A 19,702-nucleotide genomic window follows, 5' to 3' on the forward strand; every position below is an offset into this window, starting at 1 on the left:
TCATCCTGCTTGCTTCAGAGTGAAATTGTGTTCTATGGACCTTAAGCAAGTGCATTTGAATTTAGAAAAGGTTATTTGAAGAGGATGACACCAGGTTGGATTGGCCTCAGGTTTGACTGAACATCAGGAAGTGCTGAGCAAGATTACAAACAATTTTTTGGTTTATATCTAGTGTTTCTAGCTTAATAAAAGCTGCTAATTGTGCCCCATTCCTGAAAGCATCCAGGGACTGGGTGGATAGGGCTTTGAGCAACCTGGGTCTAGTGAAAGGTGTCCCTGTCAATGGCAGGGGGGTTGGAAGTAGGTGATCTCCAAGGTCTCTTCTATCTCAAACCATTCTATGATTCAGTCATGACTTTTGAGCCTCAAGTGGCATAAAATGTTTGGATGTTGAAGTTTTTTGAACTGAATTCAAATTTATAGCAAAGGATAATGCTATTACCATAAGGATCCCCTCCATTTTTGCTAATTTAATCCATTTCTGTTTTAATACATTCAGCTAGCATTATGTAGATATTTATAGGTATATTATAATTGTGCTCAGGCACAGATTCCATCCTGAGTCTGGGAAGTGATTCTGCTTCAGTTAGCCTGGACTGGTTATTTCTCACTCAGTACTCTGGTATGCTGCTAGACCACTGGTTTCCTCAGCTGTTACTGTGCTTCCCAGACATGCCTCCTGGTCCTTGACTTGTTCCCAGAGAAGTTTGCAAAATTTTGGTGTTTTCATTCCCAAATATCTGATTTGGTGCATTAAGTCTGAATTATCTTTTGAACTTGGCGTGTTGCGCAGCCATATGGTCTTGAGTTTAAAGGCAAGCACTTAATGCACTGCATGTTCTGCACATTGCTCTGTGGGATTGATGAGATCCAGTGTGAGCTTTGTGAGGGATATGGGTTCTAACCCCTCTAGTGTTAACTGGTAGTTTTGCTCTAGGGATTGTAGATGCTCTGCTAGATTCTTTGCCTCCTTACAGTGAGTCACTTCAAGATCCAGTCCGTAAAACCTTCCTGCCTTCTGTCTGCCTGGAAAAGTGCAGCAGTGTTGCTTTCACAAGTGTAGGAGGCTCAGTTTTGAAGCCCATTGCCTCCTGTTTGGAGTTCTGTTCCCCTTCTGTCGGGAGCCACTTCTTTCACCACAGCTTTGCTCGCTCTTGGGAACTGTGCATTTTACTATGGAACTTGACAAACTTCACAACATCCAGTTGGACTTGCTGAACCTTCAAATTTCAGCTCTGTATTTACCCAAAGAATAACACTGAGTTTTTCCCTTGGCAGAAATGCTTAAGGACCCACCCAACAGTGCCGAGGATGCCAGCAGAAACCCTGGCACTGCTTATTGGATCTGCACCCAGTCAGAGTTGGCATTCTTGAAATATTATTTAGGATTTGCAAGCTGTTTCCTTGATGCTCTTTCTTCATAATCATTGCTTCTTCAGAGAGCTTCCTAGAGAAGCACCATCTCAGAAGTGTTGAAAATTCTCATTGTTAGTTAAGCAATTCATAGTGAAAAACCTGCAGCAGTAGCAAGTAAGGAAGTTTGCATTGTCTGTTGAGAACCATCCATATGACAAGTGTGGGAATTTCTTATTTTCTAATTTCAAAGTTAGAGGGCAACTCTCTTGGACTACAAATAATAGAGTTTTTCTGCCTCTGGGATGTGCTCATAATGGTGACTGGCCAATACAGTTCTTTACATGGCTGTAATTTCAGATTATCCCTTTTCATCACACTACCAGCTAGAGCAGAAAAAGGTTTCTTTTCTCTGTACCTTGAAGTTTATCCAGCAAAAATTGACCTTGCATAGCAATTCTTTTAAGAAAAAAAAGGCATCTCCTGTTTTTATCTGAAAAGCTAGATAACTCAGCATACTTGTAGGATTTAGATAGCCTTAGGTTGTAAGGGCTATTGGTAAGATATCAGCAATCTCATTTGGCTCCAATTCAGTCCCTTGAATTCATAGGAGATTAAACAGAACTGGCTTTTGGTAATGATTTGTTTACCTTTGGGTTTGTTTTGCCAGTGTACTAACCTCTGAGCCTATCTGTAAATTTTTCCAGCTGTTCATGAGACAGAATTATATTCCAGAAAATATAATGTGGTGTGTTATTAAGTGACATGCTCTCCCTGACCTCATCTCCATGTCTGGAAAGTCAATATGGGTTCTTAAAATCTGTATTATCATTTTATCCATACTTGATAATCAGTTCTCTAAGAGTACATGGACTAATTTTTTAAATTAAAGAATTATTTATTATAAAAAGTCTTTTTAAGCTGGATTTTTCTCAATTTTCTGCATGTATGAATTCCTAGGGTATGGCTGGTTTTATATGTATTGCAAACAAGATTGCTTTGCTAAATTTGCTGTGAGTAGTCATCTCGGTATATGTAGTCTCATGTGGAACATATATATTTTATCAGAGGTTTATTGATTTACCTTCTGGTTTTACTTTATATTCCAAATGTGTAAGTCTGTTTTGTAAATACCACTTTGCAAATGCCTATCCTGACTAGGTGGAAAGATACCATGTTGTTATCCTAGTTAACAATCATGGTTTTGAGTATTTTGTAAAACAAACAGCTGCAAAACACAAGTACGCCAGGTATACCTGGAGAAATAACTATGATGGTTTGATAAGCAGAGCCCAGAAATTTTTTCACTATTTAGTAGGGTGGTTTTGCTTTCATTGGAGAAAACAGTTGATTTTTTGTGGTGGTTTCCTAAAGTTGCTGATTTTTATTTATTGCTACTGCTTTCACCTGGCTGTCTGAAAAGTAAGTTTCCCAGTTTGATACTGAGTTTTTGAATACTCAGTTCCTGTAGTTGCTGTTCATTTTTGGAGATCATACCACTGTAGGAACATGGTTGTATACTCTGCTGAGAACTCTGCTCTTTGCTACTGGTCCAGAATCTAGGCTGTTGATGAATACAATGAATAAATTAAAAACCAAAACAAACAAAAGACCCAAAATAAAAAAACAACAAAAAAAAACACCAAAAAACCCCTAAAAACTGAAATTACATTTAGTTTTCAAACACCATAGCCTGTAAAACATAATCCCATCCGAAGAATTGATGTTTAACCTCAGTGTCACAATAATAATAGGTTCTGAGGATGTTTCCAGTTTACATTGTTCTTGCTCAGGTCATGACCTAACACTTTGTTTATGAAAAGGAAGATCGTTTGTTATAGATAGCCTTCACTAGGTGTTCTTCTAAAAATAATCCTTATAAATAATCCTTTCCTGCAGGAGATAATGGCTTTTCACAGCCAGCAACCTATTATAACCCAGACCAGCTTCCTCCAGAGAATTCTTCCTTTATGGAAAGGAATTTCATCTGCAGGTTACGATGTCTCCTGGATAATTCATCTGGATTCCTGGTGAGTATGGAGTTACATAAAAACCTCCACGTATGCCTAAAAGTTGGAAATCTGCACCTCTTAAAAAGAGGTGCAGCAACTTACTTTATTTGTTAAGTCTCCAAAGGTATCTGGGCTGCTTGTACCACAATGTTTCAGTTAGTGAACCAAATGACTCCCCTTTAAGATTGTTGTCACAACCAGATGCAAGTTCTCTCTCATGGCCAGATTTCCTCAGTGAAATGCAAATAAGCAACTGCTTTTTTAAAATGCTGTGTTCTTTATAGATTAAAATGCATTACAAGAGTATTTTGTTGTAGCAAGTTGAGTATCTTGAGATGCAGTAAGTCATCGAAATTAAGAGGACCATAGTTTTTCCTTATTTGGAAAAGTTTGTACTTGTTTTTTAAAGCATTTTTTTGTTAGTCAATTATTTATATTTTAAAACAAGTATAGGTTTATCACCCTCTATGTGGTATCTTACAAAACAAAATTCTTTACAACTGCAAAATTGAACATACAAATTTCCAAGAAAAATAATGATATAATTATATGCATGTGTGTTCATTAGAATATTAGAAGCCCCAGATGATATTTGATACTACATGTTTGGGGTTTTTTTTTTTGTTTGTTTTTTTACAGAATAATCTTCCCTTTAATTAATTTTTCAATATGTTTAGCAATAGATATTGAAGTGACACACTCAAGGGTATAACAACAGTGTTCTGTACTTGTTAGCTAACCTTTATGTATGCCATCCTATAAAATTTGAATCTGATGGATTTTTAGAAAAATGAAAAATACATGTTTTACATAATACAGAAATATCTTGCTTTTAAATATCTCCAGCATGTAACAATTACTTTTTTCCTCCTCCTAAGGCTATGAATTTTCAAGGACGACTGAAGTTTCTCCATGGACAAAACAAGAAAGGGAAGGATGGTGCTACTTTGTCTCCTCAGCTTGCACTGTTTGCAGTAGCTACTCCCCTGCAGCCACCATCCATCCTTGAGATACGAACCAAAAACTTCATCTTCAGAACTAAACACAAACTGGATTTCACACCCACTGGCTGTGATGCAAAGTAGGTACAAATTGTTCTCTGTAATTGTCTAATAATTTGCCAATGAAATAGGTTTCAGGTATGTATTTGAAATATAAAATAGGCTACTCTTTGGGTATATAAACTGTTTCAGTGATGGCAGTTTAGAAGCTGTTACAGTTTTTCTCTCCTGCCCTGTTATCAAGTAAAGAGAAATGAGTGTGCCATAGTGTATTTCCTTGAAATGGCATGCTGCTCTCTGACTCTCAGTTGCTAGAAAAACAAAGCTAAAACCTGCAAAACCAATGCAAAATAGAAAAACCAAAAGACAGTATAATAATGAATTCGGGAATAAGAAAATTTCATATTAAATCTGGTTTGAAATTTGGTTTTAAAACTGATAGAACAAGTGTTTAATTTCATTCTACATTTCTCCTTCAGTTCAAATAGCTGTAAAATATAACAGAAATGTTTTTTCCTTCAACAGAATTTAAATACTTTTTTTATACTATGATTTTACCTACTTCCAAACCATTCTCTTCCCTATGTAAAATTTGGAAATACTACTGCAGTACTAGATGAAAATAATGTTTCAAAATGGCAAGAAACCCATTAGGATGCTTTTTAATCAAAATAAGAGCCTCTGGCCTCCTTCCTTCTCCTCTCCCTCCTATTTTTGACTGACAATGCTTTCATTTTCAGTGGAGCCTCTCGCATGGGTTTCCATGCCTACTTACAGGATAGAATTGAATTACTTACTTGGTGTTTTGTCTACTGAGAGACCAAAATGTTTTATTTCTCTAAGCTGATACAAGTAAAAAACAACAAAATTTTTAACACAAGTGTTTCTTTTCTCTGTTTGATGTTTTTCTTCTCTTGAAAAAAATGATTTTATGTATGTTGTTCCATATCTCTGCTTTCTACCTTTTTTTATCTTTTGTCTTTGCATCTCCATGTCATTGTTTCAAATCCTGTTTAGGTCTCTCTTTGACTATGTCTTTTTTTCAGGTCGCACAGAGATCATGCAAATTCTGTTAAGTGTCTCATCTCCCCAGCCTCTAGTGAAATACTCTTATTTTAGCTGCATGGTCAAACGTGACTCTTGCTAGTGGTCCTCTGAGTCATATCTCATTTAAATGCAAACACAGGGGTCTCACACCACTCAAAAGCAAAGGAGATGTAGTTCTGAGATACATCTGGGTTAGAACTTCAAGTTACTAAAACTTCTAATTTAGGCAAGAAGTATTAGATGACTGAAGTTAAACCCCTATTTAATTCTATACAAAAGCACCTATAGGTAAATGATTAGGGCCAAAAAAAGGGTATCTTTCTTTGGAACTAATGGAAGCTGCCTGCTGCCTGCTAGGAGTGAATTTGTTCAGTATTATGGAATTGAGAGTCTGGCTGTAGGCATCCACCCTTTTTTATGATCTAATGGTTTTGTGAACCCAGTCGTAGTCACTGAAGGCAACCTGGCAGACTAATTAAAGTTTTATGATTTGTTGACTCTGGTTTTTTTTGGAGCTGTTCTGCTTCCGTGTACAATTGATATGGCAACAAACTGTTGTTAGCTCTTATATCTGAAATACTCTAGCCATAATTAACTAACTAACTTGCAGACATTCATTCTGTGGTTGCTTCATCAGCAGTGTTGCAGTTGCTTTTTTTTTTTACCTTTCAGAGGAAAGATTGTCCTGGGATACACTGAAGCAGAGCTGTGTATGAGAGGAACAGGATACCAGTTTATTCACGCAGCTGACATGCTTTACTGTGCTGAAAATCACATCCGAAGTAAGTTTCATTCCCTAAAAAAGGCTGTAAAATCAAAGCATAGAGTATTTTGTCAGTATGAATGCAATTTGAACTACAGGAAAAAAAGAGGTTGTTAACAAAACGAACACTGTTCATTTCATATGTTCTACCTGTCCTTCTAAAAACTTACACTGGTTGAAGAAATGTTTAGTTTTCCTATTTAGACCCTTTTAGGATAAATATTCCAGTCTCTGTCACATCTTGCTCTTCTCACTTCCTTCTCTGCTCAGCCTGACTTCTGCTATTTCAAGAGCTTTCTTCGGGCAAGGGGACTACCAAGGATAGCTTTCCTGTTAACAAGATAAATAAAGCATTTTCTTTTGATATTGGTGTAAGATTTTTACCACAAATTGATCTCTGATTTAACATGCTAGTGTCCAAACTTTTCTGGGTTTGATTCTTGGCAGCTTGAGATGGTTTAAGTAACAATTATGGAGAGAAGTATAGTGTTGAGGAAGTAAGCACCAGCTATCTGATGTATAACTGTTTAGGGGACTCTGGTTTTTACTTTTGCTGCTAGTTATAACAGAGTTATCTTTGGAACTTACAGAATCATCTTCAGAATATTATGATACTTCTTTTCTACTGACTTCTCTTGAAAGGTTCAGGTTTTTTTCTTTTATCCTCTCATAGACAATTGGATAATGCCCCTCAGCAGGTTGTTCTCAGTCTATTTAAGCACGTTTTCTGCTTCAGGTGAAGCTCACTCACTGTTGCTTATCAGTGGTTTTGTTTTCCATAAAGAGAAACAAAGAGATGAAACTTGAATGGTTTGAAACTTTGTCTTAAAACTAGTTTTGGTACATTTTTTATTCTAAGATTAAAATAAAGAAAATAAGTTTTGTAGCAAGGTTGTTTGGTTAGACTGTAGACTTTACTAATACATCTTATTTAATTTTTCTATCTACAAGTGCAGGGTTTTTGAGCAATTTTATTACTTCCATCCTCGCGTCTCTGAATCTCATATTTAAAAATTATCTTTAAAATCCACATTTATCACACAACCTTCACTTAGAACAACAAAACTAGCTAAAATAAAGCTCCCCACACAAAACCAAGATAACTTCATCAAAACACAGAACAAAACTGGACAATTTGCACAAAATCCGCCCTCTGTCCCTTCGCCACAATTACAACAAAACTTCCTCATAATAATTGTACTCTCTAACATTGTTCAGTACTCATTTTGCCAGTTACCTTTCCTGGTTACTATCCTTATCTCAACACCCTCATGATCCTGGGTTTTGGCACCAAAGTGACTTGTGGGTCAACCCTGGCTGCATGCCAGGCACCCACCAAAGCCTCTCCATCTCTGCCCTTCACAACTGAACAATGGAGAGAAAATATAATGAAGGGTTCATGGGTTGAGATAAGGAGCAGGAGAGATCACTCACCAAATACTGTCACAGGCAGAACAGACTTCATCTGGGCATATTAATTGAAATGAATACTAACAAAAGAGCAGGATAATGAGAAGTAAAATAAGGCTATAAAAACACCTTCCACAAGGAAACCTCCTCTGGTATGGGCTCCTCTCTCTATGGGTCTGCAAGACTCTGCCAGGAGCCTCCTCCAGCATGGGCCTGCCATGGGTTCACAGCTTCCTGTAAGGCATCCACCTGCTCTGGCATGGGTCTCCTTCACGGACTGCAGATGGATATCTGCATCCCCATGGTTCTGCATGGCACAGACTGTGCACCACGGGCTGCAGGAGAATCTCAGCTTTAGAATCTCCTGCTCTTCCTTCCTCACTCTGGCCACAATTATATTTGCAAAATATTTTTTTTTTCTCAAATGTTATCACAGAGGCATTTTCACAATTTCTAATTGTCCCAGACTTGCCCAGTAACTCCCTTGGAGCTGATAGGGATTTGCTCTGCTGGAAATGGAGGAAGCTTCTAGCAGCTCCTTACAGAGGCCACCCCTGTAGCCCTCCCTGTAACTACCAAAACCTGGCCACACAAACCCTATACAGAAATGTACTGTGAAAATTGAGTATGTTTATCAAGCATTGTTAGTGGTAGTGGGAATGAAACATAGGATTTTTCAAGTTTTCTGCATAAACCAGTCAAAATGTGAAAAGATTGCATTCAGAATTAATGTGTTTTCTAAATGTTAAAGAAATAGCTGCTTTATGAAGGTGAGAGAGACTTGGGCTTCTGCCATTTATGTGTTCTAATATTTATTAATTTCTGTTATTGAAGAAATAATGGACAAAGCCTCATATAGAATGTTGCCAATCTGTAGCAGATATCTTGCAGTTTTGACTTCCATTTTATGAGTAAATTAGACATCTTGAAGTGATCCTTCATCCTGATTCACTGGGAATGCATTAGTGCCACCCTGAATTGGGTGATGGAGGACATGACATTTGTAAAATTTTTCTACAGATGGGATTTCTTTCATGACATGCATGTTTTCATGATTTGTTTGCTGGACAGTAAACAGTATGCTTACTCTTTAGTGATGAAGACAGGTGAGAGTGGAATGACTGTATTTAGGCTTCTAACCAAAGAAAATCGATGGGCCTGGGTACAGGCAAATGCACGGCTTGTCTACAAAAATGGAAGACCAGATTACATCATAGCCACGCAAAGACCTCTTACGTAAGTCACCAGTTCACAAAGTAGTATGCTTCCAAAACTGAAAAATAGTTTGAGGCTGTTTATATTCACAAAGGAATTTCTGTTTTTTAATTATTATCCTTGATATTCCAAATTCCTCAAATTCTTTCAGTTTGCTAACAAATGTAGAAGATATGGGTATTTCAGAACTTGTGGCATAGTCCTTTTGCATGAAACTTCAGACAAATTGATTTCTTATAAAGAACAAGGTCAGCAGCAGAAGCATGAAGTTATTCCATGCACCATATTCAATCCCAATGAGCAAAACCTGAGAAGTCCAACTGCAGTTGTGTAGAAGGAGCAACTAATAACAAATTCAGTCCTGAATTTTAGTTCTGAACTAAGTTCTGCATAATATGGAATTCAGCCTTGTTAAATAGATAAAATAATTTTTGCTAAGGAGTCTGTAAAATGGAGAAAAACTGATACTTCAAGTATTGATTTATTTGCTACACCAAGAAAAGCTTAATGCATGGAACAAAGCCCACTTGTTTTCATTTCAGCCCATAATGCACAGAAAATGGTGTATGCTGTCTAGATTTAATTACAAATGTAATATGTAAATGTGGTATTACAGTCATAAGCTCCTTATTTCATAATCTGCCTCTTGGTTTAACTCAGCCAAGTTGAGATGGAATAGGTAGGAATTCGAAAAATGCCAACAAATAGAATAGCTCATTTTTTATGTTAATTCTTTGGGACAAAAAGATTAGAATAACTGTTTATTACTGCAGTACCATGCTACATATCTGATTTATTTTCAGAGATGAAGAAGGGGCAGAGCATCTACGAAAGCGTAACATGAAGTTGCCCTTCATGTTTGCCACTGGTGAGGCTGTGTTATATGAGGTATCTTTCCCTATGTCAAGCCTTATGGACCCCTCTCAACCGAAGAGTAAAAGCACAGTGGGAAAAGGAGCCAAAGCAACGCTACACGATGACTCCGTGGATCCAAACTCCCTCCTAGGTGTCATGTTAAGGCAAGACGAGTCTGTTTATCTCTGCCCTCCAGCCTCACATAAATTTTCTTTTGAACGGAACTTCTTTGCAGATAGTAGGGATGAACTGGGTGGTGTTGTTAGCAGTGGCTGGACAGACAATCTCCTACCTGCTGGAAATCACAACATTCTCAAACGGGAGCTGATGGAGTGTTCCCAAGACAGTTCTGTTCCACTTCCTGAAGACAGTGCAGCACTCTTTCAGGATAACAAAACCAGTGATTTGTACAGCATCATGAAAAACCTTGGTATTGACTTTGAAGATCTAAAGTGTATTCAGCAGGATGAGGAGTTTTTTAAAACTGAATTATCTGATGTGGATGATATTGGAGACATCAACATAACTGATGAAATCCTGACTTATGTTCAGGATTCCTTAAATAAATCTGACTTCTTATATTCAGACTGTAACCAGCAGCAGCCCTTGGTCCAGAATGAAGGTTGCATGGTACAGCAAGACTTAGATCCACATCAACTACATCAGCACCAGAAGCAGCTTGTGGAACAGCAGCAGCAGCAACAGCAGCTGTGTCAAAAGATGAAACATATGCAAGTCAATGGGATGTTCACAAATTGGAGCTCTGGCATGCCTCTTAGCTACTCACAGCAGCAGCCCCAGCAATACATGTTCCCTGGCATGCATGCCAGTACATCTGAGTTCTCTTACAAATCAGAAGTTAACACTTCCCCTTATGAGTGTAGGCAAGACTTTGTTCCTTACAAGCAACCCACAGCGATGATGCCACCGTTTTCTAATTTTTCTCAAATGGATTTTCCTGCAGCAGGTTTTGATGGATCAACCTATTCTGCTACTTCCAACTTTGAGGATTTTCTCAATTGTTTGCAGCAAGTCCCTGAAAACCTTGAGTGTGGGATAAACTCTGAGTCGGTTATGCTGACTCCTCAAACATGCTATGCAGGCGCTGTTTCCATGTACCCGTGCACGCAGGAGGCACAGCCCAGCTGCGTGGACCGAATGCAATATGATCCTATGATGACAAATCAACAGCAACAAACGTTGGGGAACAAGGTATAGTAAACAGCATTGCTGCACTGCTTGCACTTTGAATCGAGTGGATATTGTTTTGGGTGACTGCTGGGGGGCAGAGTTTGTTTGTGACTGAATTGCTGAGTTTGACATGGATGGCTTAGCAGTGGGCGAATGTCTTTGCTTGATTTGTTCATTAGAGTGAGAAGAGTTGCATTTGGTCAAGTTTATGTATACGTGTACCTGCAGTCTGATAGCTTTCTTTAGCAGTATTAATCAAGAGTGAATTAACTAGTCTGTGGTACCATACCAGTAATTTTCCTGATAGGAGCAGAAGAAAAGTATTCCAAGTCTTGGAATTTGCTAATAAACCCTTTAGAGAGGAGTTGAGTTAGCTGGGCACACTCATTTCCATTAAACATGTTTTGAGGATAAAAAAAAAAAAAAAGGTTTTGAAGTGTGAATATTGTCTAACTACTCAGATTCCTCAATGATTTTAGGATTAGTGAAAGCATTAGATTATAGTATCATAAAAATGGCCTGAAATATGAACTGTTTCACTCCTATACACAGTTACTGCCAAAAAAAAGTTTTTATATGTTGCTGTAAGTGAAAGCCAGCTTGTTCCTCAAGCTGCTGTCTAAATTAACTCTAGGAAAAAAAAATAATTGGAAAAACTTATAGTCACAGTAAAATAATATTTTTCACCAAGGAGAATGCACAATAAAAGTCATAGAAGAGAGGATCCTGGCTGTAGCACAGACTACAGTTGTAAATACTGTTCTTCATTGGTAAAATTAACTTAGAAACAAAATTCAATTGCTAGTTCCTGATTCTGAATAATCTTTGTTGAAGTACTTTCTGTTGTATCCTTTATTTCTGTTAATGCTGCTAAAGTACAGAGGCACAATTCTTTTTTTTTTTTTTTTTTTTTTAATCTCAATGAGTTAATGTTCTAAAGTACTGATCCGGCAAATGCTTATGCACATGCATAAGCATTTACAGAATTAAAGTATTAAGTGGCATTTAACCTATGCAAGACAAAGGCGAGGAGTGCAATTAGAACATATCCATTTTTTACATGCTAAATAAAAGCACAAAACATTCCCTTTTTAAAATGCTTCACTGCTGAAAAGAATGCTATTGCAGAATTGCAGAAATTTACCTAAATTATAGCACAGTTCAGCATGATGAATGGCTTCTCCCTGAGGCTGAAATTGCATGAAGTGACTTTGAGGAACTGCACTGTTCAAACTTGAGCAGGACTTGGCTGTGCCTTGCCTGGCTGTGCTCCGTGTTTAGTCTTTCAGAGTGCTTCTTAAAAGGGTTACAGAACTACTCCAGGGCCATCCAAGTTTTTCTTTATAATAACAAAGAATTACTCTTTGCACAAAAGCTGTACTAATGTGATGCATTCATTTTTGAACAGCTGTTACACCTGCAATTCCATTTTTTTATTTTTAATGGCTGGTTTTAATTGCATTTATTTTGCAGATTATTTTGTTGTTACACTTCCTCAATAATTGTTGTTGTTGTTATGAACCTTTCTTAAATTTTCTTCCTTGCATTTACTTCACATCTATCTATAAAAAGTTTAATTACTAAGACAGCACCTTTGAAAAAATTATGTCTATTACCTCCTATTTACTAGAATGCTGTGCTGCAATAATAATAGGACATTTAGTTTGTTGTGAGAAAAAATTATCAAAGGCCATTTTGTGGATGAATTGTGCTTACTTAAGTTTTTCAGAGGCAAATTCAGCTCCTCTTGTTAGCGTATTCCTGTGCTGTGTGGGGCTGAGTAGCACTGCATGAGCAGAAGACCCATGTGAATAACCAAATAGGATACTGCTGTCTGAGCCCACATTCACACAGCCAAACCAAAGCAGGGCAGTCTTGGTGGCTGGGTTTAGCACACTGACATCCCTATCAGTGGTTAGAGTCCAGAGAAAAGACAGATGTTGCTATACAAGCCATGACCGGTATCTTTTCAGGCTTCTAAGTCCCATTGATTTCTCCATGAAAAGACTATGGAATTAGAAAGCCAGAAGGGTCTATTGTGGTCATGTGTCTTGACTTTCTGCCTATCTTGTAATAGTGGCATAGCCAGTGCAGTCTGAAATCACTTTTGGTGATGGGAACGACAGAAAGGCCTGTGATCGTTTGGCTGCTTGTTTAGGATCAGTATTCCTTTATTAAGCAGGAGAAACCTTCCTAAGTACTTGATTCTATGTTGAGAGCACTCTTAAAAAATTTAATGTGTGGTCATCTTATTAATGAAGAATATTGAAATAACCTGCTTCTGTCAGAAGCAATCCTTGTGTGTACTCTTAAAAGTATGTCAGCTTTGATTGAAAACATAATTCACATGGTTATAGCCTTGTTGTTAAAAAGTTAGAAGAATTGTGCGCAGTTAGTCAAATTTCAATGTTTGCATAGAAGGAAAAAAGAACTAATACCCAGCATAATTTGATAGATGAATGGATGAATGAATGTATAAGACATGTTCTTAAAGACAAACCTTGAAGGAATGAATACTTATGATTTAAGCTACTCCCAAAGAGATGATGGAAATGTTTAAAATACTTTGTTGTATTTTCTTTTCATGACCGAATGGAGTATTTTATAGATAAAGTCCTCAGCATGACAGGAAGCATTACATTAGGTGATTAAAATAATCCCATGAACAATTATGTTAAGACTGATGAAAGCCCTTCATTGCTCTTACTTATGAAGACTGTCAAAAAGCCCACCCTGCAACATTTGAGCCAGTGGATTGCACACAGTATGCTTCAGCTTATGGATAGGACTGCATGTGCATTCCTGGAGGAGCTGTTATGTCTGGATCCCACTGCAGGCATGGAAAGATGTAAATAGGTTGCTTTTAAAATATAACAGCTGGATGTGACATTTAGGAGTTCTCAGACTGTACTTTCTAGAAATAGAAACTCTATTGCACTTTAGATAATAAAATTATTTCTTCACTTAGCCAGAAGTAGGGCTCCCATTGACTTCAACATGGGTAAAGTTCACTGATGATTCAGTCCCTATTTTAATGCAAATGACAATATCATTATTCATAATAAAAAAAAAATTAAAGCTAATCAATATATTTTAAGATTATTTCATCCAGTGTGTCCTTAGGAGGATTTTTAAATACTTATTAATAAATTAGTTTCCTATACTAACCATTTATATTCTCTTTTTTTCCTGCCAGTTCCAAAATGGTTTCAATGGAGGAAATGTAAATGAATCATATCCCTCTCAGTTAGATGTGATCAGTAATGCACAGACTGCCACACATCTTCAGCCTCTTCATCATCCAAAAGAACCCAGATCCTTCTCAGATTTGGCATCTAGTGGATTTATGTGATTCAGACCTAGAGCTCCATCTGTGATTTTGTCTGGGCATCAGGTTGCTCTGAGGAAAAGCTTGATATATCTCTCTTTGAGTGTCAGACTTGAACAGCTAAATTACATTTTGAGAATATGAGGTTGGTTGCACTATATACGGGTGGATATGTAATTCAAGACCTGGCTTCTTAGAATGACAGGTGGAATTAAATCTTCTGATTTAAAGTATGCATGTGCTGTTTTCCATCAGACTGACTGTGTCCTTGAAGTATGGATTACATACATACTACAGACTATGTCATGCTGTACAACATAAGATAAGGCAAATGGTTTTGTTGTTTAGAAAATAATTGGGCACTTTACAAATAGCATTGATGGCACAAGGAAGGTGATTCACATGTGGATTATTTCCAGACTTTATTTTTTAAAAACTATAAAAATGCTCTAAATTCATGAGAATCAAAAGCACTTAATTTTAATGCATACTAAGCTCTGTAATCACTTATTTTATATTTGAATCCTTTTGTTTTAAGTCTCCATTTCTAGCACTTTAATAGAAGGCTTAATACAAGGATATGATATGCAACTTCAGGTTTTATATGAAACAGACCCCTTGCATTCCTCCTTTTCATGTCAACCTTAAGTGCCTCACAATTTAGCTACCTTATTTCTGATGGGAGCTTATTTTAGCAAAACTCACTATAAATGTCATCTCTAGTGTATGAACTTTTAGCTAAAATCAACAGTATCAACAGTGCTACTGGCTGTGTCTTTTTTTCTTTCCCTCTAACAATTATTTTTTTAGTAAGTGACTTAAATCATCTGTGGATTTGTTACACTATTATCAGGAGTTGTTAATGTTCTCAATTTAGTTCAGCTAAAGAATTTGAGTTGATTCTATACTGCTTTTCTGCTTTCTTCAGGTAATACAGGGTATATTAAAAAAGCAGATTTTGCTGAGGGGGAGGAGCAGATCCTCAGGATTAGTTTTAGATTATTAATGCTGAAAAACATGTGCCTTATCTTGTGTTAAAACGCTCATAATGTTCTTTAGAAATAATACAAGGCTGCTCTATGCAAATATTTTCATTAAAATGGATATTGAAAAGGATTGCATTTTCAATAAAAGGGGTAAAGGAGTCTCAATAGTGATTGACATTGACATTATTTTGACTGCAATTTTCAATGTTAATAGTAGGGAAAGGGTCCGTTTGGTCTCAGTTTTATCCCTGGCAAATTGCACCGCAAAGAACAGAGAGGTTATTCTTCTTCTGTATGTTGATCCATTTGGAAAGCTTTGTGCAAACTACGAAATTGGGGAAAGAAAAAAAATCATTAGAGAAATTCTCCATGCAATAGGTTTTATTTTCAGGAAAAAACCCAAACTAAACATATCCACTAAACATTCTGGGGTTTTGTTTTGCTTTTAATTGAGGACTGTAAAATCGCAGACACCAATGTTTGTTGCAAAATAATAATCTACATGAAAAATACAGAAATGTGTATATGTTCAAAATATTTCATACTCTTGTGTGTTGTATAGTTCATATATAATAAAATGTCTTTGTAAAATATTTTAAACAGTTAATTTTAAAGTATTACATTGTTATATGTTAAGAACAATTTTATTACATTTGTTATATATATAATGTAAAATGGCAATTAAACCAGTTTGTTTGAAAAAGGCAAAAGTAAATTGGCTCCCTCCAGATAGCTGTTAATATTGTTTAATAAAGGACAATCAATTAAAATTGGAATCCTTTCACAGCCGAAACATGCTTTCTTTGAAGAAGAGCATATTTTTTTCCATTCTGCGTGATGTGATACATGATGCCAAACTTCTAACTCAGTTACAACTTTTCAGATTAATAAATTCAGCAGTTCTTTTAAGTGAAATCAGCATATATGAAAGGGATATTACGGAAGCAGTTACTATTCAGGAAAAGCCCATAAAGACATTGTGGGTTTTATTATTAGGTCACTTTTTTTTCCCCCATGTTTCAGATTTTGTTTTCTGCACAAGATGGTAGTAACAAATTCACTTTCTATAATTTGAATTAATCCTTGATTCTGTCTTTTTTTGACTGAAGGTGGTGATTTAAGCCAACATCTGAAATGTCTTCCATATCTAGCTAGTGTGTCATGTTTGCATTTGAACTGGAAAATTAGAAAAATGCTGTAAAACCAGAAGGTTGAAAGGGATAATATATGTGTTCCATCTTACAAACCATTATATATCCTGTTTATGAATTTAGTTAAACCAAATACATGTTGTCCTATCACTAAGTGCCAAGGATGCAGTACTACAGCAGTGCTGCCCTACTTAATGTAAACAAGTTAGTTGTTGATATGCATATCAGCGTATTTTGTGCATTATCTTATGCGTACAACGTTGACTGTATTAGTGCACTCTTGATCTGCACCAAACTGAACCTACAGTGCACAGGTGTTTCTGAATTGGATATCTATTAGCCCTTCAGGTCTGTTATAAGTAAGATTATAACCCAGTGTTAGTCAGTATTACTGTCCATTTTTGTACAAGTTTTCTTATCTTGTTTTTCTTTCCAGTTCTCCTCTCTCCTTGGCTATGCCTGCACATACCATGCAAAACACCTCTTGCGTTAAGGTATGGTTCTGTAGCGCTCTTGCTCATCTCCACTGAAGTTTGTAAGACATAATACATGGTAATAAAATATTCACTTGAATGTAGCTGAAATGTATGTTCTTTTACTACAAAAATGTTTGATTTCAGCAGTATACAAAAAATACCTTATTGTATGGTTACTAATATCTTTTGAGAGTTTGTCATCTAAAATAGTTTACAAAACTTGTTCTTTACGTCACTGTGGACTTTGCACTTCTCTGAATATTAAATGCAAATACAATGTATATAATTTAGAGTGGTGAACAAATGTGTATTTGTCCATGGAATTAGTATTTTATACTTGCATGAAAATGAGTTTATAAATAAAGTTTGTAAATAGCAAGCCACAATTAGTAGTTGGACGGCTCTTACATTCATTGCTTACTCACAGTAAATTCACAGTTAAACGCTACTGAGGCAGGAACAGATTTCTGCATTGATGCTGCTGAAAAGAAGCATGTTCTTTTTTGTGATCTGGAGCTGGCCATTGGTACTTACATTACACTGGTATTTGCTGTTTATTGCTAGTTCATAGTGGCATTAAGTTAAGAAAACAATTTGTTTCTTTCTAATAATATTTGCTAATATTACTGTTTCCTGTGTGCTCTTTTGGCTTTGCATGATAATCTTTTAAACTGTTTGTAATGCTAAATCAAATGTTTCACTATAATTCCCTATGCAGTTTACCAAATTTACAATAGTTTTTCAGTTTAGTGACATGATGGGCAATAATTTAATTGGCTGGAACTACACCATTGTCTTGCAAAGTGTATTAAGACAAATTTCTTATCTAGAATCAATACAAGGCTATGAACTCTGTATGTCAGTACTATTGTTTACTTTTCTTGCACTGCACAAAGAGACATGCTAAGGTAAAAGTATAATTCAACAAGACTGCAAATCTATAAGGTAACATCTGGAAATAATCAGGCAATAATATAAGCAACACTGGTTATCCTTTTCTTTGTAGTCTGTAGCATTTGTTAAAAGTACACCTTCAAGCCACATATCAACCTATTCCCAAAAGTATAGGACCTTACTGTCCTTTTGTTTGAAGGAAGGAGATACTTTCTTCTGGAGAAAGCCATTTTCTTAAAGATTTATGAAGTTTTTTCTTCTTTGCTCTAATCAGCATGAAAGTTAACAACCATGGTGATACCAAACCAGCAGAAGGGCACTGTACCAAAAGCTCAGGCAATTTTTTGGTAGAAGTCATAATCTTACTCAAGGGTCTGTCAGAGGGGAGCTTTTCCAAATAGCTGTTTTGGAGATCTTCCTAGTGAGGAATCATGTTTCCCACTCGCACACTTAAACTGACAGCTGTTTTGTTCTCAGGTGGTTTTGTTTATCTGAGAACTGGCTTTTTAAGTACAGTTAATTCCACTATCTAGAGTAAGAGCCTGATTCTACTTCTAATATTTTTATTCTGTCATTGATTAATTAAGCAAATTATTTTCCTGCCTTCTTTCCTCTCTGCCCAGGCATGCTTCCCTACTAGCTGACACTTGTAGTTCTTACTAAGTAATACAAGACTGAAACATCTGTAGACATCCAAAATGTAAGTTGACATCTAAAACTAAAAATGAAATTCCCTCCGTTGTATACCTTACACAATCTCAATATATAATTTCCAGGGTGGGGCACTGTTCAGTTTCACCCGTTTCATTCCTGCTCCCTCCAGGAAGCAATGCTTGCTTTGATTGCTTATCAATGAATCTGAGCCAGGTCTACACTCCATTCTTTCACTCTAATAAGTTCTGGTGCATTGATTTTTCTGGTGAACCCACATTCTATAAAGCCTCTTATCTCTTGAAGTTTGTCTTCCTGACAAGTGAAGAAGAACCATAGTATTAAGGCATCAGTATCTGAAAAAATTTTGAGGGTCCAACCAAATATGTGAAATTAAAGATGTGATCAGTCTTAGGAGATAATGAGTTTTCTTCTTAATAACCTGACTTTTCTATTTGATGTCCAACACACAATGTTATTAGTATTAAATAAAGCTGTATATACTATGTTTCCAAAGTAGGCAGTATTTGAGAAAAAGGAGAGCTCCCTCAAACTTAAACTTTTTTATGATTCATGGTGTAGCTAACAGGCTCTTATCTTCTCTTGAATCTGGCCTGGATGCAAATAAAAATATAAGCAGCACTGCTTGCAACTTTTATTGATTACTAAATTAACTTCAAAATTAATAATTTCAACAGATATTTTTACACATTTTGAAGGCTGTATATGATCATAACCATCTGGATGTCTAAAATCTATAAAAAGAAGTTTGAAAAGTTTCATTATTAAAAAAAAAAGTAATAAAAACAGTAGAGGGTGCCTGAGGGGTGTTTGGACTAATGGGAATCCTTCACGCTGCATAATAGTAATGATAATAATCATAAATGTTGAAGTTCCTCCCATTCTTACAGAATGAAAATTTTTCATCAAATTTTCTCCTTTTTGCTGGTTATGGACATTCAGACTTTCCACAACACACACTAGTGGCCATCTGTTGGCGCAGGGTATGAAGAACTCAACTCCCTGCTAGTAAAAGAGCTAAATTAGAAAAACTATGTAGTTAATTTGTAACACTTGTCATTAAAGCTTTTAGCGGGAGGTGGAGGAGGAGAAATGATGGTGTTATTCTCAGTGGACTTAAAAGATGTTTGAAGGTATTTGTATTATTTTCTACTTTCCAAGTCATAATCCATGCTTTTATAAAGAACAAATTTTAAATCTTCAGTGTCCTTACTTGGCTGCCTTGATTATTCCATAACTGCCAAGATCCTGGCAATACCAAGCTACTTGGCTACCAAGCCCTCAAAGTTGCACGTCAGGTGTTTCCTGCATCTCTGTGGGGCCCAAACCAGTAAGTGTTTTCAGAACA

At 36.4% G+C, this 19,702-nt stretch overlaps 1 protein-coding gene across 1 annotated transcript in view; it reads left to right on the top strand.

Annotated features, from left to right (window-relative positions):
- Nucleotides 1–17,174, top strand: part of AHR (aryl hydrocarbon receptor) — a 62,242-nt gene extending 45,068 nt beyond the window's left edge. The window contains exons 6-11 of the mRNA XM_059844218.1: nt 3,253–3,383; nt 4,244–4,446; nt 6,086–6,195; nt 8,681–8,822; nt 9,605–10,868; nt 14,044–17,174. Coding sequence (XP_059700201.1) covers nt 3,253–3,383; nt 4,244–4,446; nt 6,086–6,195; nt 8,681–8,822; nt 9,605–10,868; nt 14,044–14,199 — 2,006 coding nt within the window. The 3' untranslated portion in view covers nt 14,200–17,174. The remainder of the gene's footprint in view (nt 1–3,252; nt 3,384–4,243; nt 4,447–6,085; nt 6,196–8,680; nt 8,823–9,604; nt 10,869–14,043) is intronic.
- Nucleotides 17,175–19,702: the final 2,528 nt, after the last annotated feature.

The sequence above is a fragment of the Haemorhous mexicanus genome, chromosome 1 (genome assembly GCF_027477595.1).
Source record: "Haemorhous mexicanus isolate bHaeMex1 chromosome 1, bHaeMex1.pri, whole genome shotgun sequence".
Taxonomy (NCBI): domain Eukaryota; kingdom Metazoa; phylum Chordata; class Aves; order Passeriformes; family Fringillidae; genus Haemorhous; species Haemorhous mexicanus.